Consider the following 23459-nt stretch of genomic DNA (forward strand, 5'->3'; position numbering starts at 1 on the left):
AATGGCATCCTAGAAAGTATGTCATTAGCAGGATCTTGGCCTTCCTCCAGTCAGGCCTAGAAATGTGTTTGGCCATAAGCACTATCAAAGTGCAGATTTCGGCCCTGTCAGTATTTTTTATGGAAGCCACTTGCATCGCATTCCCTAGTGCGGGCTTTCACCCAGGGGGCCATGCGGATAAGACCGCCAGTCAAGCCTCTGGTATGCCCATGGGATCTGAATTTGGTTCTCTCAGCTTTGCAGGGGCAACCATTTGAACCTTTGCATCTGGCTTCATTAGTCCTCCTGACTAAAAAAATTGGTCTTCTTGGTAGCCATATCTATGGCTAGAAGAGTATCAGAGCTAGCAGCTCTTTCCAGCAAGGAGCCGTATCTAATTATTCATAAGGCCCGGGTGGTCATGCGTCCCAACAGGTCCTTTCTACCTAAGGTGGTTTCGGGATTCCATTTGAATCAAGACGTAATCCTACCATCCTTTTTTCCGGACCCACAGTCCGCAGAAGAAGAATCTTTGCACACTTTGGATGTGGTTAGAGCAATCAGTATATATCTTCGGGCAACTGCTCAGATAAGGAAAACTAATTGCTTGTTTATTTTGCCGGAAGGCCCTAGGAAGGGCCAGGCGGTGTCAAAATCCACTCTCTCAAGGTGGATTAGACAGGTTATTTCTCAGGCCTATAGTGTAAAGGGGAAGATTCCTCCTTTTCAATTGAAAGCGCACTCTACTAGGGCTGTAAGTGCTTCCTGGGCAGTGCATCACCAGGCCTCCCTGGCTCAGATCTGTAAGGCTGCAACTTGGTCATCAGTCCACACATTCACCAGATTCTATCAGGTGGATGTCAGAGGGCAAGAGGATATTGCCTTCGGGCGCAGTGCACTGCAGGCTGCAGTTTAGGTCCTCCGGTCCCTGGCGGTCTATAATTATGATCTGTGTCTCCCTCCCCTCAATCTGAGCATTGCTTTGGGACATCCCACTATGTAATGAAGCTCCTGTGTCCCGTGATGTATGATCAAGAAAATGGGATTTTTATATACAGCTTGCCTGTAAAATCCTTTTCTTGAGAGTACATCACGGGACACAGGGCTCCCGCCCCTCTTGGGTTTTACGTGGTTTCTTATTGCTTTGTTACAAAACTGAGGTGCCTCCCATATGGGAGGGGTTATATAGGGGAGGAATTCTCCTTAATTGGGTTTAACCAGTGTCCAATCACCAGAGGTGCCTATATAACCCACTATGTAATGAAGCTCCTGTGTCCCGTGATGTACAAGAAAAGGATTTTACAGGTAAGCTGTATATAAAAATCCCATTTTCAACGCAGCAGCACCCCCTTATAATTACCTGAGCCCCGAAATTTGCACGACGGGAACGAGCACACCAGCTCTGGCTAGTGTCTCGTGTCCTGATTGGATAGATTGATAGCAGTGCAGCCATTGGCTCCCACTGCTGTCATTTAAATAAAATGATGCGGGCGCCGGTGGGCACGGCCGACATATACATTCGGCGGCTATGGACACCGAATGCTGGACTCGGGAGCACGCCCGCAAGGTAACCCTCTTGGGGAAGCACTTCCCCTAGGGGTTTATCTGATGTGGGTAGGAGCCGTGATAACCACCGGGGGACTCCAGAAGAGCAGGTTTGGGGCCACTCTGTGCAAAACGAGCTGCGCAGTGGAGACAAATATGATATGTTTGTTATTTAAAAAAAAAAAAAACGAACCCTTACAATCACTTTAATCAAATGTCAACCAGCTAAAGGTGTTGTGCTGTATGTATCACATCATGTCTAAAACATCTGTTGAAATTGTCCAGATAAGTTGCATTTGGTTACCGTACATCTGGCTATCCCATTCTTTATATTCAGTCTTTTTATTCAAATTAAGGCAAATGTCTCCCAATGGCAGTGACATTACAGACTGTTAGGTACCATGGATACCAGAGCAGGACAGAAAATAAAAACATGCTATCTCAGCATATCAAGTATTCATAGGGTTACTGTAACAAATGCCAACCATAAAAAGCATGACGACCAGAAAGTTTATTTGCAGCAAAGTAATATAGTCAACAGTCAAAACAATTGGATATCCCCATCTTTAGAGGGAAATCCAGTTCTCAGTAACATAATACAGTAAGTGTTAAATTTACTGGTTCTGATGTTTCCAAAAAAACTCAAAATTCATCTAAAAAGAAGAATGCATTTACATGACAAAGCTGTACAGTCATGTGGAGAAATGTAAACCCCATTGATCTTGTTGACTTTTTCAGCATTCAGCCGATAAAATACAATTTATAAAAAATGAAGCTCTTCCACTTACTTGCCTACCTTCAGGAAAAGCATTAACATGGTTAATATACAGTATGTGATATACATACAATGTGTATGATAACCATGCCCTCCTGAGACTTCTGTTTTATCCTAATTTGGTGTAAGCAGGCACACCCTACAGGAGAGCGGCATCATTGCCACACCAGCACAGGAATTTGCATTGGGTAGACTTCGCTGGCTGGAGTACTAGGTATTTCTGGGACATAAGAGAACTAAAGGGGCTAAGCAAAAACTGTAGGTGCTGCAGAACATAGTGTGTTTGTTTAGGGGAGTTCATAGTTCTACTTTTAATCATACCATTACAAGTTCTTTGGGTGCGTCCTGAATGGTCCACCCATTTCTGGTATTCTTATTTAAGGAAAATGCTGGCTAGTTGTATTAAACATTAGCTTTGTACCTCTTTGTAGTGTACAGTACAGAAAGACTGAGGCACTTACTGCTGCTTCAGGAGCCATGGGATGAAAATTGTTTTAAAGGGAACTCTAGAAAGAAGCAGGCTACCATAACCTAAAGTAGTTCTAAAGCCAAACTTTTTTTTTTTCCTTAATACATTACCTGCATTAGGGTAAAAAACTTCCAGTAGCTGATCCCCCCTCCCTAAATACTTACCTGAGTCTTGTATTGATCCAGCACTGTACCCATCTGCAGGAGCGCTTGGCTTCTCTTGCACTCTTTTACAGCAGGAGCCATTGGCTCCTGCTGCTGTCAAAGGGGAGGGGTGTGGGGAATGAGTGTGAGATAACTATAACGCTAAGAGGGTATCATCCCATACAAAACATATAAAACAATACACTGAAATTTGTAGGACTTTACATGCACCCTCTAGGGTTTAATAAACCAAATTGATTAAAAATAAGCCAATCTTTATTGAAAATTACAGATAAATTGCTTCAAAAATGACCAAATTGGTTAAAACCAAAGTTACAAGATTGTCCAGGCTGTTGTCAACCTTACTAAAAGATCCAGTTTAAAATGGCCAACATGTTTTGAGGGCTAACCTGCTTCATCAGGGCCTCAGAACAAAATACTGTACATTATTTTCTCCAGCCTGATGGCAATTGAGCCTGGGGTGCCCATGGAGATTATATCCAGCCACCCTGATGGAAAGAGATGTCCTCATATGTAAATGGGCGGAATTTTCAATTTGGGGTTTGGTAGTAGATGTTAAAGTGTACCTAAAAAAATCTATTGACTATAATAAAGAAACCCCAAAATTGGGGGAAGAGAAAGGAAATATCAAATACGCCCTGGAGAGCCCTGATAGATATTTTGAGTTGGGTGTTTCCTTTGGCCTCGATACCTGGGAATTATATCCAGCCACCCTGATGAAAAGAGATGTCCTCATATGTAAATGGACGGAATTTTCAATTTGGGGTTTGGTAGTAGATGTTAAGGTGTACCTAAAAAATTCTATTGCATATAATAGGGAAACCCCAAAATTGGGGGAAGAGAAAGGAAGTATCAAATACGCCCTGGAGAGCCCTGATAGATATTTTGAGTTGGGTGTTTCATCCAAGCGATCTATATTCAGAATGTTAAAAATAAACGTACAGATAACGTGTGTGTCTCCGTGTTGATGGACAGCACCGTCTGCTGCTGTCAGTCACATCCTGTGGGGCGGGAGCGGTGGGAATGGCCAAGCCACACCCTGTGTGTCTATGGACACACACAGCATGTAGCCTGGCCTGGGAGCTTGTCTGGAAAAGAGGAGGAGTGGAGCTGGTGGGGGACACCAAAGGAAGAGGTTTGGGGCTGCTTTGTGCAATAGAGCAGGTAAGTATAACATCTTTTTTTTATTTTAGGTTAAAAAAATAAAAATAAAGCTGGATACTTTAGTATCATTTTAAATATCAACGTTCGCTGCAATGTCATTTTAAAATAAAACATCTCTGACATTCAGTGTGTTTGTGTAGCTACTAAATAAGACTCTTCCATAAATTGTCCCATGCTGGAAAAGGAGAATCTGATCTGGTAACAGTGAATGTCTGAGACAACTCTTTCCTCAGACACTTTGATAAATGAGCTCATCAGCAGATAGTTCTTCTTGTTTATCTAGTGTCTCAAAGGAGCCATTAAGGCCCAAGCCTTCACTTGAAAATTAAAATTGGAGAATGAAAATTTGAATTGCAGTGAATCAATACATTATTGATTATGCACAATTCTGGCTTTAGACACTGACATTCCACTGTAGCATTAATGCTGTGATACTCAAATTATTGCTTGGTAGCAGGATTGCACATGCAAAACTGTCCGCCATCTAAAGGTTGTAGTTGGCTTTAGTCTACCACAGTGTTTCTCAACTCCAGTCCTCAAGGCACCCCAACAGGTCATATTTTCAGGATTTCCCTCGGATGAAACGGCTTTGGTAATTACTAAGGCGGTGAAACCAATCAATTCACCTGTGCAAAATAATGGAAAGCCTGAAAACACGACCTGTTGGGGCGCCTTGATGACTGGAGTTGAGAAACACTGGTTTACCAATCAACTTAAAAGGGCTGGGGGTGTTGGAATGGCCATGTAAAGCTGGAGACAGTTTAGACCACAGACATGTTTAATGTTGTATGTAATGTATTTGTCTAGTATATCTCTTTGTTGTATTTAGCTGCAGTTACCTGGCATTGTCTGTTTTAGGTGAATTGTGTTTCCTTTGGCCTCGATACCTGGGAATTTCCATCTTTTCTTTTACACCTTCAGAGAAATCATTGTTTTCCTTGTAAAATTTGATGAGACTGTATAATGCTTTTCAGTAAATGTGTACAATAGAACATTTATACAAATCAATTACTTTTCTGCGCTTTATAGAATGATGTAAAAATAACCATGATATTTTTGCTATATTTACTTTCAGCTGGCCCTCCATATACCCTGTATTTTGGTGTTAAGTTCTATGCAGAAGATCCATGTAAACTAAAAGAAGAGATAACCAGGTAATTTACATGTATATTCTAATGATTAATGACAATGTCTAGTAACAGATTTTATCAGTGTAGGTCAGATATAATGTAATTAAAAAAATACATATGGTTGTACTGTACACCACCCTGTGTTCAAATAATCCTATTACAAAAAAAAGGAAAAATCTTATAATGTAGGCACTCAATTTAGAAGCATGATTGAGTTTGATAGTGATGATGTCTCACAGGTCATTCTGCCTAATGATAATTTAATACTTACATAATTATAGAGTACCATGCTTTCTTGCATAGTGAATTGATTCTGATAAACAGATTTCAATGAAAGGGGAAAGTTGTACCTTGTAAATATCTTTAATGGGAATAGTTATGAACATGAGTTAGATGAAAGGTATGTAGTTGAACTACCCCTTACAAATTGGCAATATTACCTATCACAGTAAATTTCATGATAGCCCACATTTAAAGTATAACTAAAGGTGAAACCTTTTATTTTTAGCTTGGGTTAGAATAGAGATGTATTAGAACATTTGTAAATTTTTTATTGCTGTCTGTGCCCCCGTTAAGGAGATTCACTCTATTTGTCCTGTTCGCCATTATCGTTGAAAGTGAAAGTGAAAGTAAAAGTAAATCCCAAATTTTGGGTTGTCCCCAGAAAAGTAATAGAAAGACATCTTCCAATGGGGACACTGGTTCTGGTGACCCCAAGGAATTGCCTTAATCAATAACACTTCCTGTTTTGGCTATGGGACAGGAAGTGAAGGGAAATCTCCACAATGAGACACAGGTGGTAAAAAAAAATCTGACACGGGTCATAACCCCCTTGTTCTATCCAAAATGAAAGAAAAAAGTTTTGCCTAACGTTCTATTTTAAAGCGGAATTCCACCCTAAAAAACATTCATACTTTAAAATTTTCTTTGAAATAAATGAAAAAACATAGAAAAATTTTTTTTTTCTTACTTAACAGAAACCCCTGTTGCTAGTCAGTCTTCCTAATCTGCCTCTTCCTAGTCCGCAGAGCTGTTCCGTCACTTCCTCTTCTTCGGCGAGCTCCCCCCATTGTCTTCTGGGTCCTGTGTGTGTCCCAGAAGACGACGGGGCCATTCACAAAACGCTGCGCAACTCGCACATGTGCAGTAGGAAATGGGCAGTGATGCCGCAAGGCTCAACTGCCGGTTTCCCTTAGTTGCAATGGCGGCACCAGCACCCAGTCTGATGGTCAGGTCAGCTTTGGGGGGGTGACATCGCGGGCTCACTGGACAGGTAAGTACCCTTATTAACCTCCCTGGCGGTATGATTATTTCGGATTTTAGGTGCTAAAAGCGGTACAATTATTTTGCATGAAAATTTGGCGTTTTATATTGTAGTCCTGTAATTCTTAGGAATAACTCACTTAGATCTGTCCAAACCAGAGTCTGAAAAATGAAATCATAAATTATATAATAAATAACTATAAATAATTATAACAAATAATAATATAACAATAATAAAAATTATTCAATAATGTAATCAAATCAAAAACACTGAAATTTGCTCAGTTGCAGAATTGTCACTGTCATTACTTTTCAATATTTGATGACGGATCTCCCCACAAATCGCTATCGCTAAATTCTGCGAGTGATTCTAATTTATTATCGCTGTTTTCTAGCTGGTCTAAAACCATTTTTGATGTAAAGGGACAGTTTTGGTTGCTATGGACAATCTCCAGTTTCCAGGCATAAAGAACAGTATATATAATATAAAACTGCATGCAGGACACTGGGCAGACCACTAGGGACAAAGGGGATGTGAAATTATTACCTACAGCAATGTAATCTGTAATAATCTGTAAGATTACATTATACTGTATGTATACTGCGTGTTTCACTTTTTGAATTTGGTGCCGATCTCCGTCCCTGTGCATCGCAACGCTCACAGGGAACGGAGATCGGCTCCGTGATGAATCGAGTGGAGGACGAGCCGCTCGTACAGCGGGGGGACATCGCTGGATCCAAGGGAGAAGGTAAGTAAACCTCCTCCTGCATACAGCGAAGCGGTCCCGAGTCTGGCTCGGGGTTACCGCTTTTGGTGTAAAACTTCCACCCTGATCCAGACTCGGGAATACCGACAGGGGGGTTAAAAGTCAGCAGCTACAGTGTTTGTAGTTGCTGACTTAAAAAAAAAACATCTGAAACACCGCTTTAAGTGAACATAAAAAAGCCCGCTGCTTCCATAGTAGATATATACATACACCTTGTACTTATTTATATTACATTTCATATCATTTGGAAGCTCTGATTATTTCAGCTGTACAAATGTTTTCAAATTTCAAAAATGCAATTAATATTTGCACTTATATTAATGAATGATCTCTTTATTTACTATTTTATTTACTTTTGTAATATGTACAATATTTATATATGTTGAAGAGGGCACTTTTTCTTCTTCTAGGTATCAGTTCTTTCTGCAGGTTAAGCAAGATGTTTTGCAAGGACGTTTACCCTGTCCGTTTAACATTGCTGCTCAACTTGGAGCCTATTCCATCCAGTGTAAGTACCACTAAAAAGAAAATTACCATGGTAACTTGGAAAATATGTATAAACTTCATGCTTGTGTGGTTTTCTGTTTACTACAAAAAATATCAGAACTTTTTATTATGTTAAGCTATCAATCTTTTACAGGCATAACATATCATTGTAAAATATAGTATATTTTAAAGGCTAAGATTCGTTTTTTTGTTTTTTTTTTCCTTCAAATTAGCACAAGAGACATTATTTACATTTAATGAGAAGTGTCCCTTTTGCTGGTGCCAGCTGTCATAGTGGAAATCCACAATCCTCTGCCCCCCCCCCCATGCTTTCCGTAATCTTCTTTACAGCCATGGGGGTTCTGTGAACTCCCTATGTAATTGAGATGACAGTATAGCACACCTTACCCCAAGATTAACTGCTTTATTGAAGATGGAGACCGGTGCTCTGGCTAGGGCGTTCAACTTCCAAGGCATTAAGTCCATAACATACACTTACCAGCCACTTTATTAGGTACACCTGTGAAATTACTTGGTAACACAAATTGCTAATCAGCCAATCGCATGGCAGCACTCAATGCATTTAGGCATCCAGATGTGTTGAAGATGACTTTCTGAAGTTCAAACTGAGCATCAGAATGGGGAAGAAAGGGGATTTAAGTGACTTTGAATGTGGCATGATTGTTGGTGCCAGACGGGCTGGTCTATTTCAAAAACTGCTGATCTACTGGGATTTTCACACACAACCATCTCTAGCATTTACAGAGAATGGTCCAAAAAAGAGTCCAGCGAGCAGCAGTTGTGTGGAAAGATATTTTCACTTAGGGGTGTACTCACTTTTGTTGCCAGTGATTTAGACATTAATTGCTGTATGTTCAGATATTTTGAGGGGAAAGCAAAGGGACACTGTTATACAAGCTGTACACTCACTACATTGTGTAGTGTTGTCACATGAAAAGATATAATAAAATATTTATAAAAATGTGAGGGGTGTACTCACTTTTGTGCGATACTGTATATGAAGTTGATCTATTCAACATGTATTTTCGAAAATAAGCATTGATAAGACTATACATTCCAATTGAGGTATTTAAGGAAGTCAGGTGATGTGATTCCAAACAAATAGGCAACCAATCAAATTCAAGTTTGCCTAACTCCAATCTGTGAGATGTACATTTTCATTGGTTTCTATGATATGTTTGGCTTTTTGGTTCACACGTTTCCTTGTGAAATAAACTTGAAAGAATAGATAGTTTAAATTGTTATATGAAGAAAAATATAATTTAGATCTAATAAGTGTGATAGGTAAAATGTTTTTTGGAGGCTTTGGAGTTGATTTACTTCTTATACAATATTAATGACTAAAAATAAAATTTATTTTTGTATTTCTTTAATCGGGTATAAATATATATATATATATATATATATATATATATATATATATATATATATATATATATATATTATTGGCGTATAACACACACAGGCATAATAACATGCACATTCATTTTAAGAGGGAAGTTTCAGGAAAGAAACTTAAATTTTAAATAAGAAACTTTCAAGCAGAATAAGGTTAGTGCCCATCTGCAGCCTCACCATTGCCATCAATGCAGCCTGATCAATGCCCATCTGCAGCCTCACAAGTGCCATCAATGCAGCCGCCTCACAAGTGCCATTAATGCAGCAGCCCCACCATTGCTATCAATGCAGCAGCCTCACCATTACCATCAGTGCAGCAGCCTCACAATTTTCAACAATGCAGCAGCCTCCCCATTGCCTTCAATGCAGCAGCCTCCACATTGCCATCAGTGCAGCCTGATCGATGCCCATCTGCAGCCTAGAGGGGACAGGGAGGGGGCGGGATGAGCGCAGACAGATTACATACAGTGAAAACCTCCTATGATAGATAGAACAGTGGTCCAATGGTGGCCCAGGAGATGGGACTTCCTATTACAGAGGCCACCAAGTAAACAGGAGATTCCCACTGCATGTATTCTGATGGCGCTCATCCCACCCCCTCCCTGTCCCCTCTGAGGCAGCTAAAATTGGAGTATTGGCATATAACAATATTTGCACTTGATTTTTAGGGTGAAAAAGTGCATGTTATACGCCAATAAATACAGTGTATATACTAATATTTAATATTTACCCCTTGCAGGTGTAAGCCAAAGCAAGGCTCTTATTTTAGGGGTTCTATGGTAAGATAGACAACAGAATGAGTCATAGGAGTGACACCCCTCTCCATTTTACTAGGTGAGACAAAGTTGTTATTTAGCCCCCTGAGGCTGTTAGCCAACAAGAGCGCAACTCTGGGGGTTTTTTTAATGTGAAATCCTGGCATGCTTTGAAAAGCATCATAGAAATTCCCTGTATATACATATAATTAAAAACAGAATACAAAACAGTGCAACTGTTCACAACTTGTAAACAGTGATAATAGCAAGTAAAATCCAGCAGGCTGATTGTACCCAAGTTGATGGATTGATCAACTTGGTACATTCAGCCTTCCCATACATGCTTCAAATCTCAGCTGGTTCCTGCTGAACCGGCCCAGATTATAACTGTCTATGGCAAGCCTAAATTGTGCCCCCACACTGAAACATTAAAGTAAACATTTTTCATTGCATCTAATTATGACTGGCCGACCTTAAAAAATAAACTCTACTCTTTTTTTAGTCTTCAACAGGTGTATGTTATATCACCTTCCCTTTCTTACATATCTTAGGAATCCACTTGGCAAGATTTCCATGTAATAGCTGGTACACAGGGGCCTAATATCAACTGGTATTAGACGGTTCAATAGAACCTAGCCAACATTCAGTCTGTGTGTACAGCAGCCTTTCCGACAGAAGCCAGGCTGTGTACAAGGCTTAATTGTTTGCCTCTCTGTCCAGAAAAGGTAACTGTTTTTTTGCGCATGCCCAAGTTTCAAGTATGAGAAAAAGTAACACTGTTATGCACAAACTATGTGGGCAAATTAGGTAGAGAAAGGGACACACACCCCAGTTTACACAGACCACAAAAAGTAATACACAAATGTGATTGGCTTAGCCAAAAGTGCTTTTTTTACAGCTACTTTTTTCTCCGTATTACCTTTCCAAACCAACAGATGCAAAAGAGGTTGGATGCAATGTTTAGTGTAGTATAATACTGCTGCACTTCAGGCGGAACTCAAGCCCAGCTGACAGTGTAGCTTGACCTTTACTATCCGAAGATATTGATATTAAAGGATATGTCTCACCACTGGAAATTAAAGTGGTTCTAAAGTTTTTTTACCTTCATGCATCCTATGTATGAAGGTAAAAAACCTTTTGTGTGCAGCAGCCCCCCCCCCCCCCCCCCAAAAAAGTTACCCGAGCTCCATCGCGATCCAGTGATGTGCATGAGAACCTCGGCTCTCTGTGGACTCTCCTCCTCATTGGCTGAGACAGCAGTGGAAGCCATTGGCTCCCGCTGCTCTCAATTACAGCCAGTGAGCCAATGAGGAGGGAGAGGGGGGGGTCGAGCCATGGCTCTGTGTGTGTGAATGGACATGTAGAGCCGCAGCTCGAAAGTGAGCCTGCTTGGGTGCTCCCATTGCAAGCTGCTTGCACTGGGGCAGGAGGGAGGGGCCAGGAGCTCAGAGGAGGTACCCAAGAAGAGGAGAATTGGGGCTGCTCTGTGCAAAACCACTCCACAGAGCATGTAAGTATGACAAGTTTGTTATTTAAAAAAAAAAAGCCTTTAACATTACTGAAAAAAAATGGGCATATTTTTCAGGTAGGTCTGTACTTCAGAGCAAAGAGAGGATCTGAGGTGGAAAGAAGGATTTGGTTTAAATAAGGTAGAGCTGGTACCAAAATCTTACCTATACAGTGTTCCTCCAATATTGGTTTGCCTTGCAAATATTTTCAGCTTTGCAGCTGTGGCACATGTACAGCATCATACACTGTAGTGCAGGCCATAATGTTGTCATGTGGGGTAGCTGGCTCACCTTGTGAAAGATAGAGGGCTCAAGTTTTGAATCTTGGAAGTTTGGAAGTGATATAAGGGTAGGAGCTCACCTGCTATGTAGGATTATGAATGATTAGCAATTTGGTGAAGATGCCTATTTACAGTTGTGGGTGCAAGCATCCATGTAATTTAGTAGATAAGGGACGACAAAAAATGTGACTTTGTTTTCTACCATCCACAAATATATACCAGCCAAACTCTATGTAAAACAAGAGGTTATTTGTACTATAAAATTCATATGGGGAGGATCCATCTACATTATCTCATATATATATATATATATATATATATATATATATATATATATATATATATATATATATATATATATATATATATATATATATATATATGTACTGTATATAAAACAACATTTACATTTAATATCAGATATTTAGCTACCTCTGATTCCTCCCCATGTTTGTGTCCCTATTAGAGCTATTCCACTCACCCCCACACATTTGTAACCATCTCACAGCTCCCCCTTGCATGCGTACTTTACCACTGTGTGTCTTAGGCATTGATTACACTGGCTGTGCAGTCCTGCTGCACCTCCCAACTCCCGCCATACCGGTAGTACACACATGTATGAGAAATGACTTGGCTGAAGGAAGGAAACTGTTTAACAGCAAGGCGGGAGGCAGGAGCAGGGAGGTGGCAACAGGTCTGCACTACAGCACTTCATTGGTTCCTAGCAGCCAACACAGTGAGACGCCGAGAGGGTTTACGGGACCTGCTCTGCATATTGCTGGGGTGAATATGCAGCACAGGTTCCACAACTGACAGGAGGATTGAGGACATCAGCTGCAGGCCAGAAAAAATGCCTTCCAAGCTCATGCAATTTACAATCTGATTGTACAATCTCCTTTAGATTTTCCAACAGGGCATGCCATATTCATTAAGATATTTCAGGATTGAGTAATCCATGGGTGCCTCCTGATTTTGTAACTTACAATGTACACAGGTAAAGAAGATTTTAAATGTTTAATTGCCCCCAACCTATTTGATATAATATGAATCTAAGAACTGGTCATACCATCCTGCTCCACGTTGCTTTCCTCTGGGAGTAAAAGTCTATATATGCTGTCATATTCTTTCTTCGCACATTACGGCCTGGCTGGGTGGCTGAAGGACACAAACATGAGGAATTTCAATGAGGATAGTAGCACTCTTCTGCATCAGATAACAAAAAGCGACAGATTTATGTGGGCAGAAAGTAGCTGGAAAATACAATCCGTCTTTGAAAGAGAGCATACAAACATACAATAGGGAGCAAATACAAATAAGCTCCTTCCATTCTATCTGGAATCTTTCCCTTCAAACCAGCATTGAGGTACCTTCACCCAAAAAGAAAAGCTAGAGTTCTAGTGTTAAAGGAAGGATCCTTCAAAAGAAGATTTAAAACACGAAACTTTCTCTTCTCTCAGACTCAACTATAATACAATTCCAGCCTTCTAACCTTCTTCAATCATAAAGCTTTTTCTTCAAATAAATAGAACTTTGAAGCTGTGTTTTTATCTTCCACAAACAACCTTTCAGTGCATCTCCCGCAAATAATGCTAAAATGTCAATCCACGAGATAGTACAAATCTAGCCTAAGAAACGCTGGAAACAGCACCTGCACTTTTTCTATCCCTTTATATATTTTTTATTGAGGTTGGAAGGAATGATAAGCATAGGTATTGTAAGCTCTAGCCGCCTAACATTTATTAAGATATTGAAGAGTGCTTACCTTTATCCTTTCAAAAAATGCATTTTATTTTTGAGAAGGACAATATCCTGATTGTTTTGGCCAGAGCTGACTAGCCTATGTCTTCATGCCAAGGAGTGTATTTATGAAAAATTTTCAGAGCTATCCATCCAATGAAACTGCTTGTTCATTTATTCTGTGGGGCCAAAACAGAACATTATTAGGCTATCTTCTCTCCAGGTCCAGTCTTATTTATTCATAGAGAATAGATTAAATAGAGTGAATCAGGAAAATGCTGCATTATGACCACTAGATGAAGCTAATAACCATAGTAAATATTAATTTCTCTGATAACTTTGGGATGGGATATATATATATATATAATAGCGATTCAAGTTGAACAACCATTGGAGATACTTTTGATTTTTGTTGCGGAATGGTTATGTTTGTTTTATTTCAACATTGTAGGGTCATGATTTATTTGGATGCTGATAATAAAGAATGGATGTGATAGGACCAGGATCCTTTGCAACTGGTAGTTCTTGTTTGTAAACCATTTGCACTGTCGTGTCCATATACTGTATATATTACATTGTGTAATGCATTTTTTTGAGGGAATGGTGTACTTTATTGTCTAGTAATAGAGCTTATTGTTCTTCCCTTTGAGACAGATGACATTTTAATTGTTTTACAGGTTAAGGCTGTGCATTGTGTTATATCATAATGAATTTGTCAACAAATGTATATATTTTGTTTAGAAACTGGCGTGGCTTTGTCTTCAATGCAATCTATAGTGCAATGCAATCTATAGTGCCAAAGTACTGTACAGTATTTTATAAAGCTCCAATTGCATTTTAGCCCCATTTATTTATTGTCTGTCAGTGAAATGTTTATTGAGTATTAGTACAAAGCCATACAAAGTAGAGTACATCAGAACACATATAATGTGTGCAAAACAAAGCTAAAATAAATATAAAAGAAGAGAGATGTTGCCAATGAGCAAGCAAAGAGCACATTAAAAACAGCAGTTGTAATTATCATCCATTAGTGTAGTTCACCATCTCAAGGAATTGCATTCACAGTGAGGGGGAGAATGGGTAAAAAGGAAGAGGAGGTAGGTTGGGATGAAGGGGGTGGGGGTGAGTGGAGAACAATGCATGCATACCCTGGTGAAGGATATAACGAACAAAGGACAGTACATCAGGGCAATGTCAGCATGTCAGAGAATGCCAAAATACGATTAGCCCAGATTTTATTGAATTTCTCTGGACAATTACGACTAGCATAAGTGAGCTTTTTTTTATAGGTAAGACATTAATAATCTCTGTCTTCCACTCAGCATTAGTGGGTGGTGAGGGTGATTTCCATTCTTTTCAGTATTTGGCAAAAAAGGCAATCATTTGACAATAATGAGATTCCAAGGTTATTGGTAAATCCCAGGAAAAATATAAGAGGATTCGCAGGGACTGCCAATCCCACCACTGCATGGACAGTGGACACCACTCCCCTCCAATAATCCAGTAAACCCACATCGATCTGTTGCTTGGGGGGTAGATGCTAGACAGCCTCTGTGGGGTAAAAATGTGACGTATATGCTTGATACCATAGCTTTCCCAAAGTTGTGGGTCCAGTATTGTGCATAGATGGGAAAAGTTTTGATTCCTTCATAACGGAGTATGAGGAGAGAATGAACCAGGAGCATAATACCTCATGGGAGCCTGCCGCCAAACCAACAGTGTGAATTTCATAGGGATAGTAAAGGGTACATTGGATCTGGGACCACAGAATGGTAGGTTACTCAGTTCCAAATAGGAGCTCAAGAACCCAGATTCCAAAGTAACCACAGCGTAGTCATGAAGTTGAGCAAACCACCAAAGCACAGTAACTAAGACTGCCACCCAGTGGTACAATAAGAAATGAATATGAGACCCCCAAGGATGATTGGATGATGTATAGCTACTTTTGCCAGTCAGTTTGGTTTCCCTGCCCAAATAAACAATGTGATATAGCTTTTTAAAAACAAATTTGGGGTATGAAGACTGGAGTTTTCCAAAAATAAATAAATAGATAAATTAACCCTACCTATTAGATCCCTGATGTCTGTTAGACCCCTGATGTCCCTACCCTCCAAAGCAACTAACAGAATACAGATTGGGCTTGTTTAGTTGCTTACCTGGCAGCCAGGGAATGATTGCTCTGAAGCCAGAAGTGACACAATTATTGTTGCTTCTAGGTTCATTCATCACAAAGGAGATTAAGGAGGGGATGTTACTCCATCTCCTCTGTGTGAAGCCATCTTGGCCCCTTACTGGGGTCCCGGGAGGACAGGGAGAGCCTGGGAAGCACCACAAGTGGCGGTGGAAGCAGGGATGCCCTTCACAGTGTTGTAAAAGGATCAGGTGGCTGTGAAGCCGCTTAGATCACTTTTACAAAACAGCCAGTTGCTGGCTGAAAAAAAATGTTACCAAGATCATGGCTGCAGCTACTGCTTGCTGTCAGGCTGTGTATATACATACGACAGTCAGCAAGGGGATATGTTTATTCTACTATATACTTGGAAGTCTGTTTCCTGAAGTGGAGTGTTTGTATTCAATCTAATCAGCTGATGCACTTGCAGAGTTGTAACGGGGAAAGTTGAAGTGCCTGCAGCCCTCTAATGCTGCATACACACGACCGGACTTTTCGAGGGACTAGGTCTGATGGTCTTTCCGACTGACTTTCGGTGGAGTTCCGACGGACTTTCCGAATGAACGGACTTGGCCACACACAATCACACCAAAGTCCGACGGAACATGATGACGTACGATCGGACTAGAATAAGGAAGTTCATAGCCAGTAGCCAATAGCTGCCCTAGCGTTGGTTTTTGTCTGTCAGACTAGCATACACATGAATGGATTTCTCGGTCCGGCAGAGTTCCGGTGGGAAAATTTAAAACATGTTCTATTTCTAAAGTCCGCCGGATTTTTGGCAAGCAAAGGTCTGATGGATCCCACGCACGATCGAATTGTCCGACGGATTTGTTCTGTCGGACCTTTGCTGTCAAAAGGTCTGGTCATGTGTACGTGGCAGTATCTGACCAAAAACATCATTCCTTTTTCAGAGGATGCCTAAAATTTTATGTCTTAGTGTTGACATTTGTAAAAAATAGTGAGCCAAACTCACAAGCAGGGAATGACATTTCTGGGGAAGTTCTGGACACCAACTGTGTACGGAAAGCCTCCAGGTTGCCATATTGCATTGAATTTTCCAGAAAATTACAGTTGCTGAAAATTGACAAGGAAAGGAACATTTTGATAGCAATAAATTACAATGTGGCTTGTATAGCAATTGCAATTGGTATATATTTTTCTCTATTTGCCTTATTTTTTTTCACAAAAGTGTAGTTAAGTTTGGAAAACGTGAAACATTTTCTGTTTTAGTTTTTTGCAGACAGTTTTTCAAAATTACATTGATTTTATCTTCCATTTACTGTCTGGGTAATTGGTGTATCATCATATCAGTTTCTTTCATTTTTTACAATTTGTAGCGCAGAAATGACTTCTTTACTTTACAGACAAAATGACAGTATATGTTCATTTTCTCCCACAGCAGTTATTAAAGTGAACTCAATTTACCAAATGATGGTTTTGTCGCTTCTTTTGGCTTTGTTTTTATATTCACTATTTACCCAATTGTAATGGCAGCTTCTTTGTTTGTATAGCTCTCTGTTCCATACTGAGGTGATTTTATGTGAAAAAAAGGCGCTAATGGAGACATCCCAATTTCCTATTATCAGTTCTGCAACATGCTCTTTGAAGAGGCCTGCAGGCAGTGTGTGTGTTTTTTCTGGAAATGATAACACTGAATAATGTTCAAAAATTAATTGTATCGTCTGTCTGTTCTAGCGGAACTCGGTGACTATGATCCATTTAAGAACACTGCGGGATATGTATCGGAATACCGCTTTGTGCCTGACCAGAAAGAAGACCTGGAGGATGCCATTGAACGAATACACAAAACGTTAATGTAAGTGCTTTACCAGTTTATTGTCTATCTGTAATGTTTGAGCTCTGGTAAAAGAAGCAAAATTGGCTTTAGCAAGTGTGGAATCATCATTATGCTATATATATATATATATATATATATATACAGTATATGGCATCAACATACAGTTCATCCATTTATTATTACTTAAGACTGTTGTTATTTACCTTTAACAACCAGTCAGATTCCCACAAAGGTTCAAAATTGCATTTCTTAAAGGAGAAGTGTTGCCAAAGCTCTTTTGGCTGCTCCAGCCTCTGGAAGGATCCTGATCATATTTTCATGATCCACCCAGATGTCTGAACAGCAGCTGGCTCAGCCTCTCAGCATGCCATGTCTACCATAGCGCACATATGTCAAACACAAGGCTTAAGGGCCGATTCTGTCTCACCAGGCCATGTCATGTGACCCTCGCACCCAGTTTCTCAGCTGGAGCATACTCCTAAACTCTGTACGTAACCCACTCCTGAACTTAGTGTACTCCGGAATTCTGCACTCTGTACACAACGCACTCCTGAACTCTGTACGCAATGCACTCTTGAATTCTGCACTCTGTATGTAGCACACTCCTGAACTCTGCACTCTGTACATAGCATAATCCTGTACTCTGCACTCTGTACATAACACACTACAGAACTCTGCACTCTGTATGCAATGCACTCCTGAACCCCGTACTCTGTATGTAGCGCACTCCTAAGCTCTGCACCCTTTATGTAGCACACTCCTGAACTCTGCACCCTGTATGTAGCGCACTCCTGAACTCTGCACTCTGTACATAGCATAATTCTGAACTCTGCACTCTGTACATAGCGTACTACAGAACTCTGCACCCTGTATGCAAAGCACTCCAGAAGCCTGCACTCTGTATGCAATGCATTCCTAAACTCTGCTCTCTATATGTAGCACACCCCTAAACCCTGCAGTCCAGTTATTACTTAACTTATTACTAAAACCAGTAATAATCAAATGCAGAAGCGAGTATTTAATATGGAAAAGATAAGGCACAGTACATAGTCTTACAGATACAACTGGCCCTTTGAGGGCAACCATACTGCAGCCTGCAATGAAATTGAGTTAGACACCCCGGCTATAGAGTGCCTCTTGAGTCCACTGGGGCTACTGACATCACATCCATGATGGCGGTACCCAGCAACATTTTCAAGCTTTTAGGTGTCTGCACAAGGGAGGTTTTTACAGGTAAATAACATGCATAAAATATGGGTACATATAACCGTATGGGAAGATTTTTCCTAAAATAAATAGTCCAGAGACAGTTGATGACAGTTAATGACTCTAACAATAAAGCCCTCTCCCCTCCTAAAATGCCCTCCTAAAATCCAGATGCACATTGCTTTGGTAATATTTTGTATTGGCTGACAGCAATATTCTGCTGTGCAGTAATGATATGTACTGACAGCTGCATAAACTTGACTTGCTGGTTTTAATTGGTAATTTTATGACACCCACAGAAAGACTTGATGTTTCAGATTTATTAGCCTTTAACAAGGATGTACAGAAAACAAGCTAATGTGTTGACACAAGTTTATGAGCAGTGGAGGTCATTGGCCTTAAACCTATAAAAAGGATACAGAGGTAAAGCCAATTGTTTTAGGTTGCAATTCTTCTAACATTTACTGTTATGCCGCGTACACACGATCGGAATTTTGGCCAGCAAAAGACTGATGGGAGCTTTTCATCAGAAAATGCTCCATCGGAATTTAGCTGGCTGAATTCCCGCCAGCAAAAATTTGAGAGCCTGTTCTCAATTTTTCTGATGGAAAAACTTTCTATCGGAAATTCCCATCATGTGTGTGCAATTCCGACGCGCAAAAACTCACGCATGCTCAGATTCAGCTAGGAGATGGAAGCTATTGGCTACTGGGTATTGAACTTCCTTTTTCTAGTCCCATGGTACGTGTTGTACATCACCGTGTTCTTCTCGGTCGGAATTTGGTTTGACCATGTGTATGCAAGACATCTTAAGCGAAATCCCGTCGGAATTCCATGGGGGAAAACCATCAGAGCTTTTCCGACCAAAATTCCGATCGTGCGAAGGCGGAATTAGATGTTTAAGGTTGCTATTTTCTACAGGGCTCTGACTACATTTTGTTAATGTTACCATGCATTTGTTCCTTACAGCCTAGAGGTAGGGTTGACGCACTTGGAGCCAAGCCAGTTGTCTGTTTTATTGCTAAGTCAAAAAAAATCAGATACTTTTTAAGAAACTTGGCCTTTTCTGTTAGTGTTATGTGGTCTGATATCAGCTTGATGCACATAAACAAGCCTACGTATGGGTAGGTCATTGGGTAACAAGCCTTCATATGTCTACTTAGAATACAATTTCCAATATGCATAAAACCGCTTTATGCTGTTTAGATTAAATGTAATAGTCCAGTGCATTCAAAACGTATTCACAGTGCTTCCCTTTTTGTACAATTTGTTATGTTACAGCCTTATTCCAAAATGGATTGAATTTATTATTTTCATCAATATTCTACAAACAATACCCTATAATGACAACATGAAAGAATTTTGTTTGAAATCTTTGCAAATGTATTAAAAATAAAAAAATAAAAAAAACACATGTACACAAGTATTCACAGCCTTTACCATGCCACTTAAAATTGAGCTCAGGTGCATCCGGTTTCCACTGATCATCCTTGAGATGTTTCTACAACTTGATTGGAGTCCACCTGTGGTAAATTCAGTTGATTAGACATGATTTGGAAAGGCATACCTCTGTCTATATAAGGTCCCACAGTTAACAGTGCATGTCACAGCACAAACCAAGTCCAAGGAATTGTCTGTAGACCTTTGAGACAGGATTGTATTGAGGCACAGATCTGGGGAAGAATACAGAAAAATTCCTGTATGGTAGAGTGGCCAGACGGAAGCCACTCCTCAGTAAAAGTCACATGACAGCCCGCCTGGAGTTTGCCAAAAGGCACCTGAAGGACTCTCAGATCATGAGAAACAAAATGATCTGGTCTGATTACATAAAGATTGAACTCTTGGGCCTGAATGGCAAGTGTCATGTCTGGAGGAAACCAGGCACCGATCATCACCTGGCCAATATCATCCTTACAGTGAAGCATGGTGGTGGCAGCATCATGCTGTGGGGATGTTTTTCAGCAACAGGAACTGGTAGACTAATCAGGATCAAGGTAAAGACAAATGCAGCAATATATAGAAACATCCTTGATGAAAACCTGTTCCAGAGCACTCTGGACTTCAGACTAGGGCGAAGGTTCATCTTCCAACAGGACAACGACCCAAAGCACACAGCCACGATAACAAAGGTGTGGCTATGGGACAACTCTGTGAATGTCCTTGAATGGCGAAACCAGAGCCCAGACTTGAACTTGATTGAACATCTCTGGAGAGATCTGAAAATGGCTGTGCACTGATGCTCCCCACCCAGCCCGATGGAGCTTGAGAGGTCCTGCAAAGAAGATTGGGAGAAACTGCCCAAAAATAGGATTGCCAAGCTTGTAGCATCATACTCAAAAAGATTTGATTCTGTAATTGGTGCCAAAAGGTGCTTCAACAAAGTATTGTTAAAGGCTGTGAATACATATGTACATGTTATATATTTTTTTGTTTTTTATTTTTGATAAATTTGCACAGATTTCAAACAAACTTCTTTCACGTTGTCATTATGGGGTATTGTTTGTAGAATTTTGAGGAAAATAATGAATTTAATCAATTTTGTAATAAGGCTGTAACATAACAAAATGTGGAAAAAGTGAAGCACTGTGAATACTTTCGGGAAGCACTGTATACTCTATCTATTCTGTAAAACAAGCAGCTCTGTGCTGAGGACCCAAAGGCAAAAAAGAATACAATAATTTGTATGGCTCTACCTACTATTCTAAAATGAGGAACAGACCTTTTATACCATGGTGTAATAATACTAATAGCAGCCAGACAGCTGCTATGTGTTCTAGTGGTGCAAGGAAGCTGTATTAGGAGGGCTGTTGAAGCAATTTAATCAGAAAATGTGTGCATGTGTGATGATAACACATATCTATCAACCACAATCATCATAATTTGTGTTGTTATTCTGCCTCAAAACAATAACCATAATTCTTAGCAGATGATCAGCAGAAAGTCTGTTGTGGCGCTGGCTAAACTCGCTAAAAAGATAGTGATAAGCCTTAAAATGCCAACCTGGTTAGTCTATTCTTTCCCTTCTTTTACTTAAGCCTTGTACACACAATCGGATTTTCCGACGGGAATTGTGTGATGACAGGGTGTTGGCGGAAAATCCCACCGTTTGTACACTCCATCGGACAAACAGCAGGCTTTAAAATTTTCCACGGACAAATATCTGTTGTTGGATTTTCCGAGCGTGTGTACAAAAGTCCAAAGTACAAACACACATGCTCAGAAGCAAGGACAAGCCAGAAGCGGTCGGTCTTGTAAACTAGCGTTCGTAATGGAGAATTAACATTCGTGACGTGGCAAATTATGAAATCTCGAAATGCAGCGCATATCTCTTCTTCTTTAATGGGATAATAATGAAGCTGCTTTGCTGGTGATACTGATGGAGTTATTGCAAACTAATTTTGCAAAGGCTTTTTTTTCTATTGATATCAAGAATAATATTATTATGTTTTATTTACTTCTTTTTTGGGGCAAGTTACCACAACACCATTATCCCGTAATTTTTAAGATTAAAGATACAACTATGTTGGTGTCCCTTGTTAATTTTACATTGTATTTTTTTAAATGTAACTGCCTACTCCCAAACTTTCATTTGAAGTAAAACACATAGCCAAGTATTATTCTACACAATTTTTTTATTGTGCATTAAAAAAAGAAAACAAATAAAATTAGACATGCTATTCGCCAATAGAATTTAACCAAAAAGTGCATTCTATGAATCAAAAAATATAGAAAATATAACAAATCAAATCATTATTATTCAACAAAAAAATAAAAGAAAAGCCTTATGCATGTGCCCTGGTTCTTAATATAGGCAGTCGACAATGCCAAGAGTTGGTAAAAGCAGGGGTCCGTCATCCAGAGATAATCCCAAAAATCATCTGGATTGTTCTCCTGGAGCTCTCGCAGCAAAGGCATATGACATAATTGGTCATGATTAATCACTTCAATACCGGGCCATAGTCAAATGACGCCCACATGGGATCTCCCATCCTGGGTGGGCGTCATATGACGTCCTCGGTATTTCGCCCGACACAGCCCATCCCCGATCTGTGGGATTTTCATACCCATCCACCCCCCCGATACACGTGACCGGCCGTGTCCAATCACAGCCGGTCACATGTACTGTGCATTCACAGCGCTCGTGCATGCGCCTAGGGCGCGTGCAGAGCGGCGATCGGGGATGCGGCTTGTCACCCTGACACAGCCCAACCCCAATCACAGTAAAGAGCCAATGAAATTTGCTCTTTACCACGTGACCGGCTGTGTCCAATCACAGCCAGTCACAGAATGTAAACAAACCGCGGTAACGAGATGTTACCGGGTTCTCCTCCTCACACACTGATAGTGTGTGAGGAGGAGATGGCGGTAACGAGATTGCGGTAACATCTCGTTACCGCCCAGTGTACACACCAACACACACTGATTACCCCCCCCCCCAATAAAGAGGACCTGTCACCACCCATCAAAGTACCTGTCACCCCCCATCAAAGTACCTGTCATCACCCATCAAAGTACCTGTCATCACCCATCACAGCCCATCTGAGTACCCGAGAACCTGAGTACCTGTCAGCCCATCTGAGTACCTGAGTACCTGTCAGCCCATCTGAGTACCTGAGTACCTGTCAGCCCATCTGAGTAACTGAGTACCTGTCACCAGCTCGTCGGAGTACCAAGTACCTGTCTCCAGCCCGTTGGAGTACCCGAGTACCTGTCACCAGCCCATCGGAATACCCGAGTACCTGTCACCAGCCCGTCGGAGTACCTGAGTACCTGTCACCAGCCCGTCGAAGTACCCGAGTACCTGTCACCAGCCCGTTGGAGTACCCGAGTACCTGTCACC

General features: G+C 40.5%; 1 protein-coding gene across 2 annotated transcripts in view; it reads left to right on the forward strand.

The window, feature by feature from the left end:
- The window catches only part of EPB41L4A (erythrocyte membrane protein band 4.1 like 4A), a 385559-nt gene that overhangs the window by 172020 nt on the left and 190080 nt on the right, over nucleotides 1-23459 (forward strand). For both annotated transcript variants that reach the window (XM_077462290.1, XM_077462291.1), the window contains 3 exons: nucleotides 5172-5250; nucleotides 7667-7764; nucleotides 17311-17431. In XM_077462290.1, the coding sequence (XP_077318416.1) occupies nucleotides 5172-5250; nucleotides 7667-7764; nucleotides 17311-17431 (298 nt within the window). The remainder of the gene's footprint in view (nucleotides 1-5171; nucleotides 5251-7666; nucleotides 7765-17310; nucleotides 17432-23459) is intronic.

The sequence above is a fragment of the Lithobates pipiens genome, unplaced genomic scaffold, assembly GCF_037356315.1.
Source record: "Lithobates pipiens isolate NorthernLeopardFrog02 unplaced genomic scaffold, aLitPip1_a1.2 Scaffold_3, whole genome shotgun sequence".
Classification (NCBI taxonomy): Eukaryota; Metazoa; Chordata; class Amphibia; order Anura; family Ranidae; genus Lithobates; species Lithobates pipiens.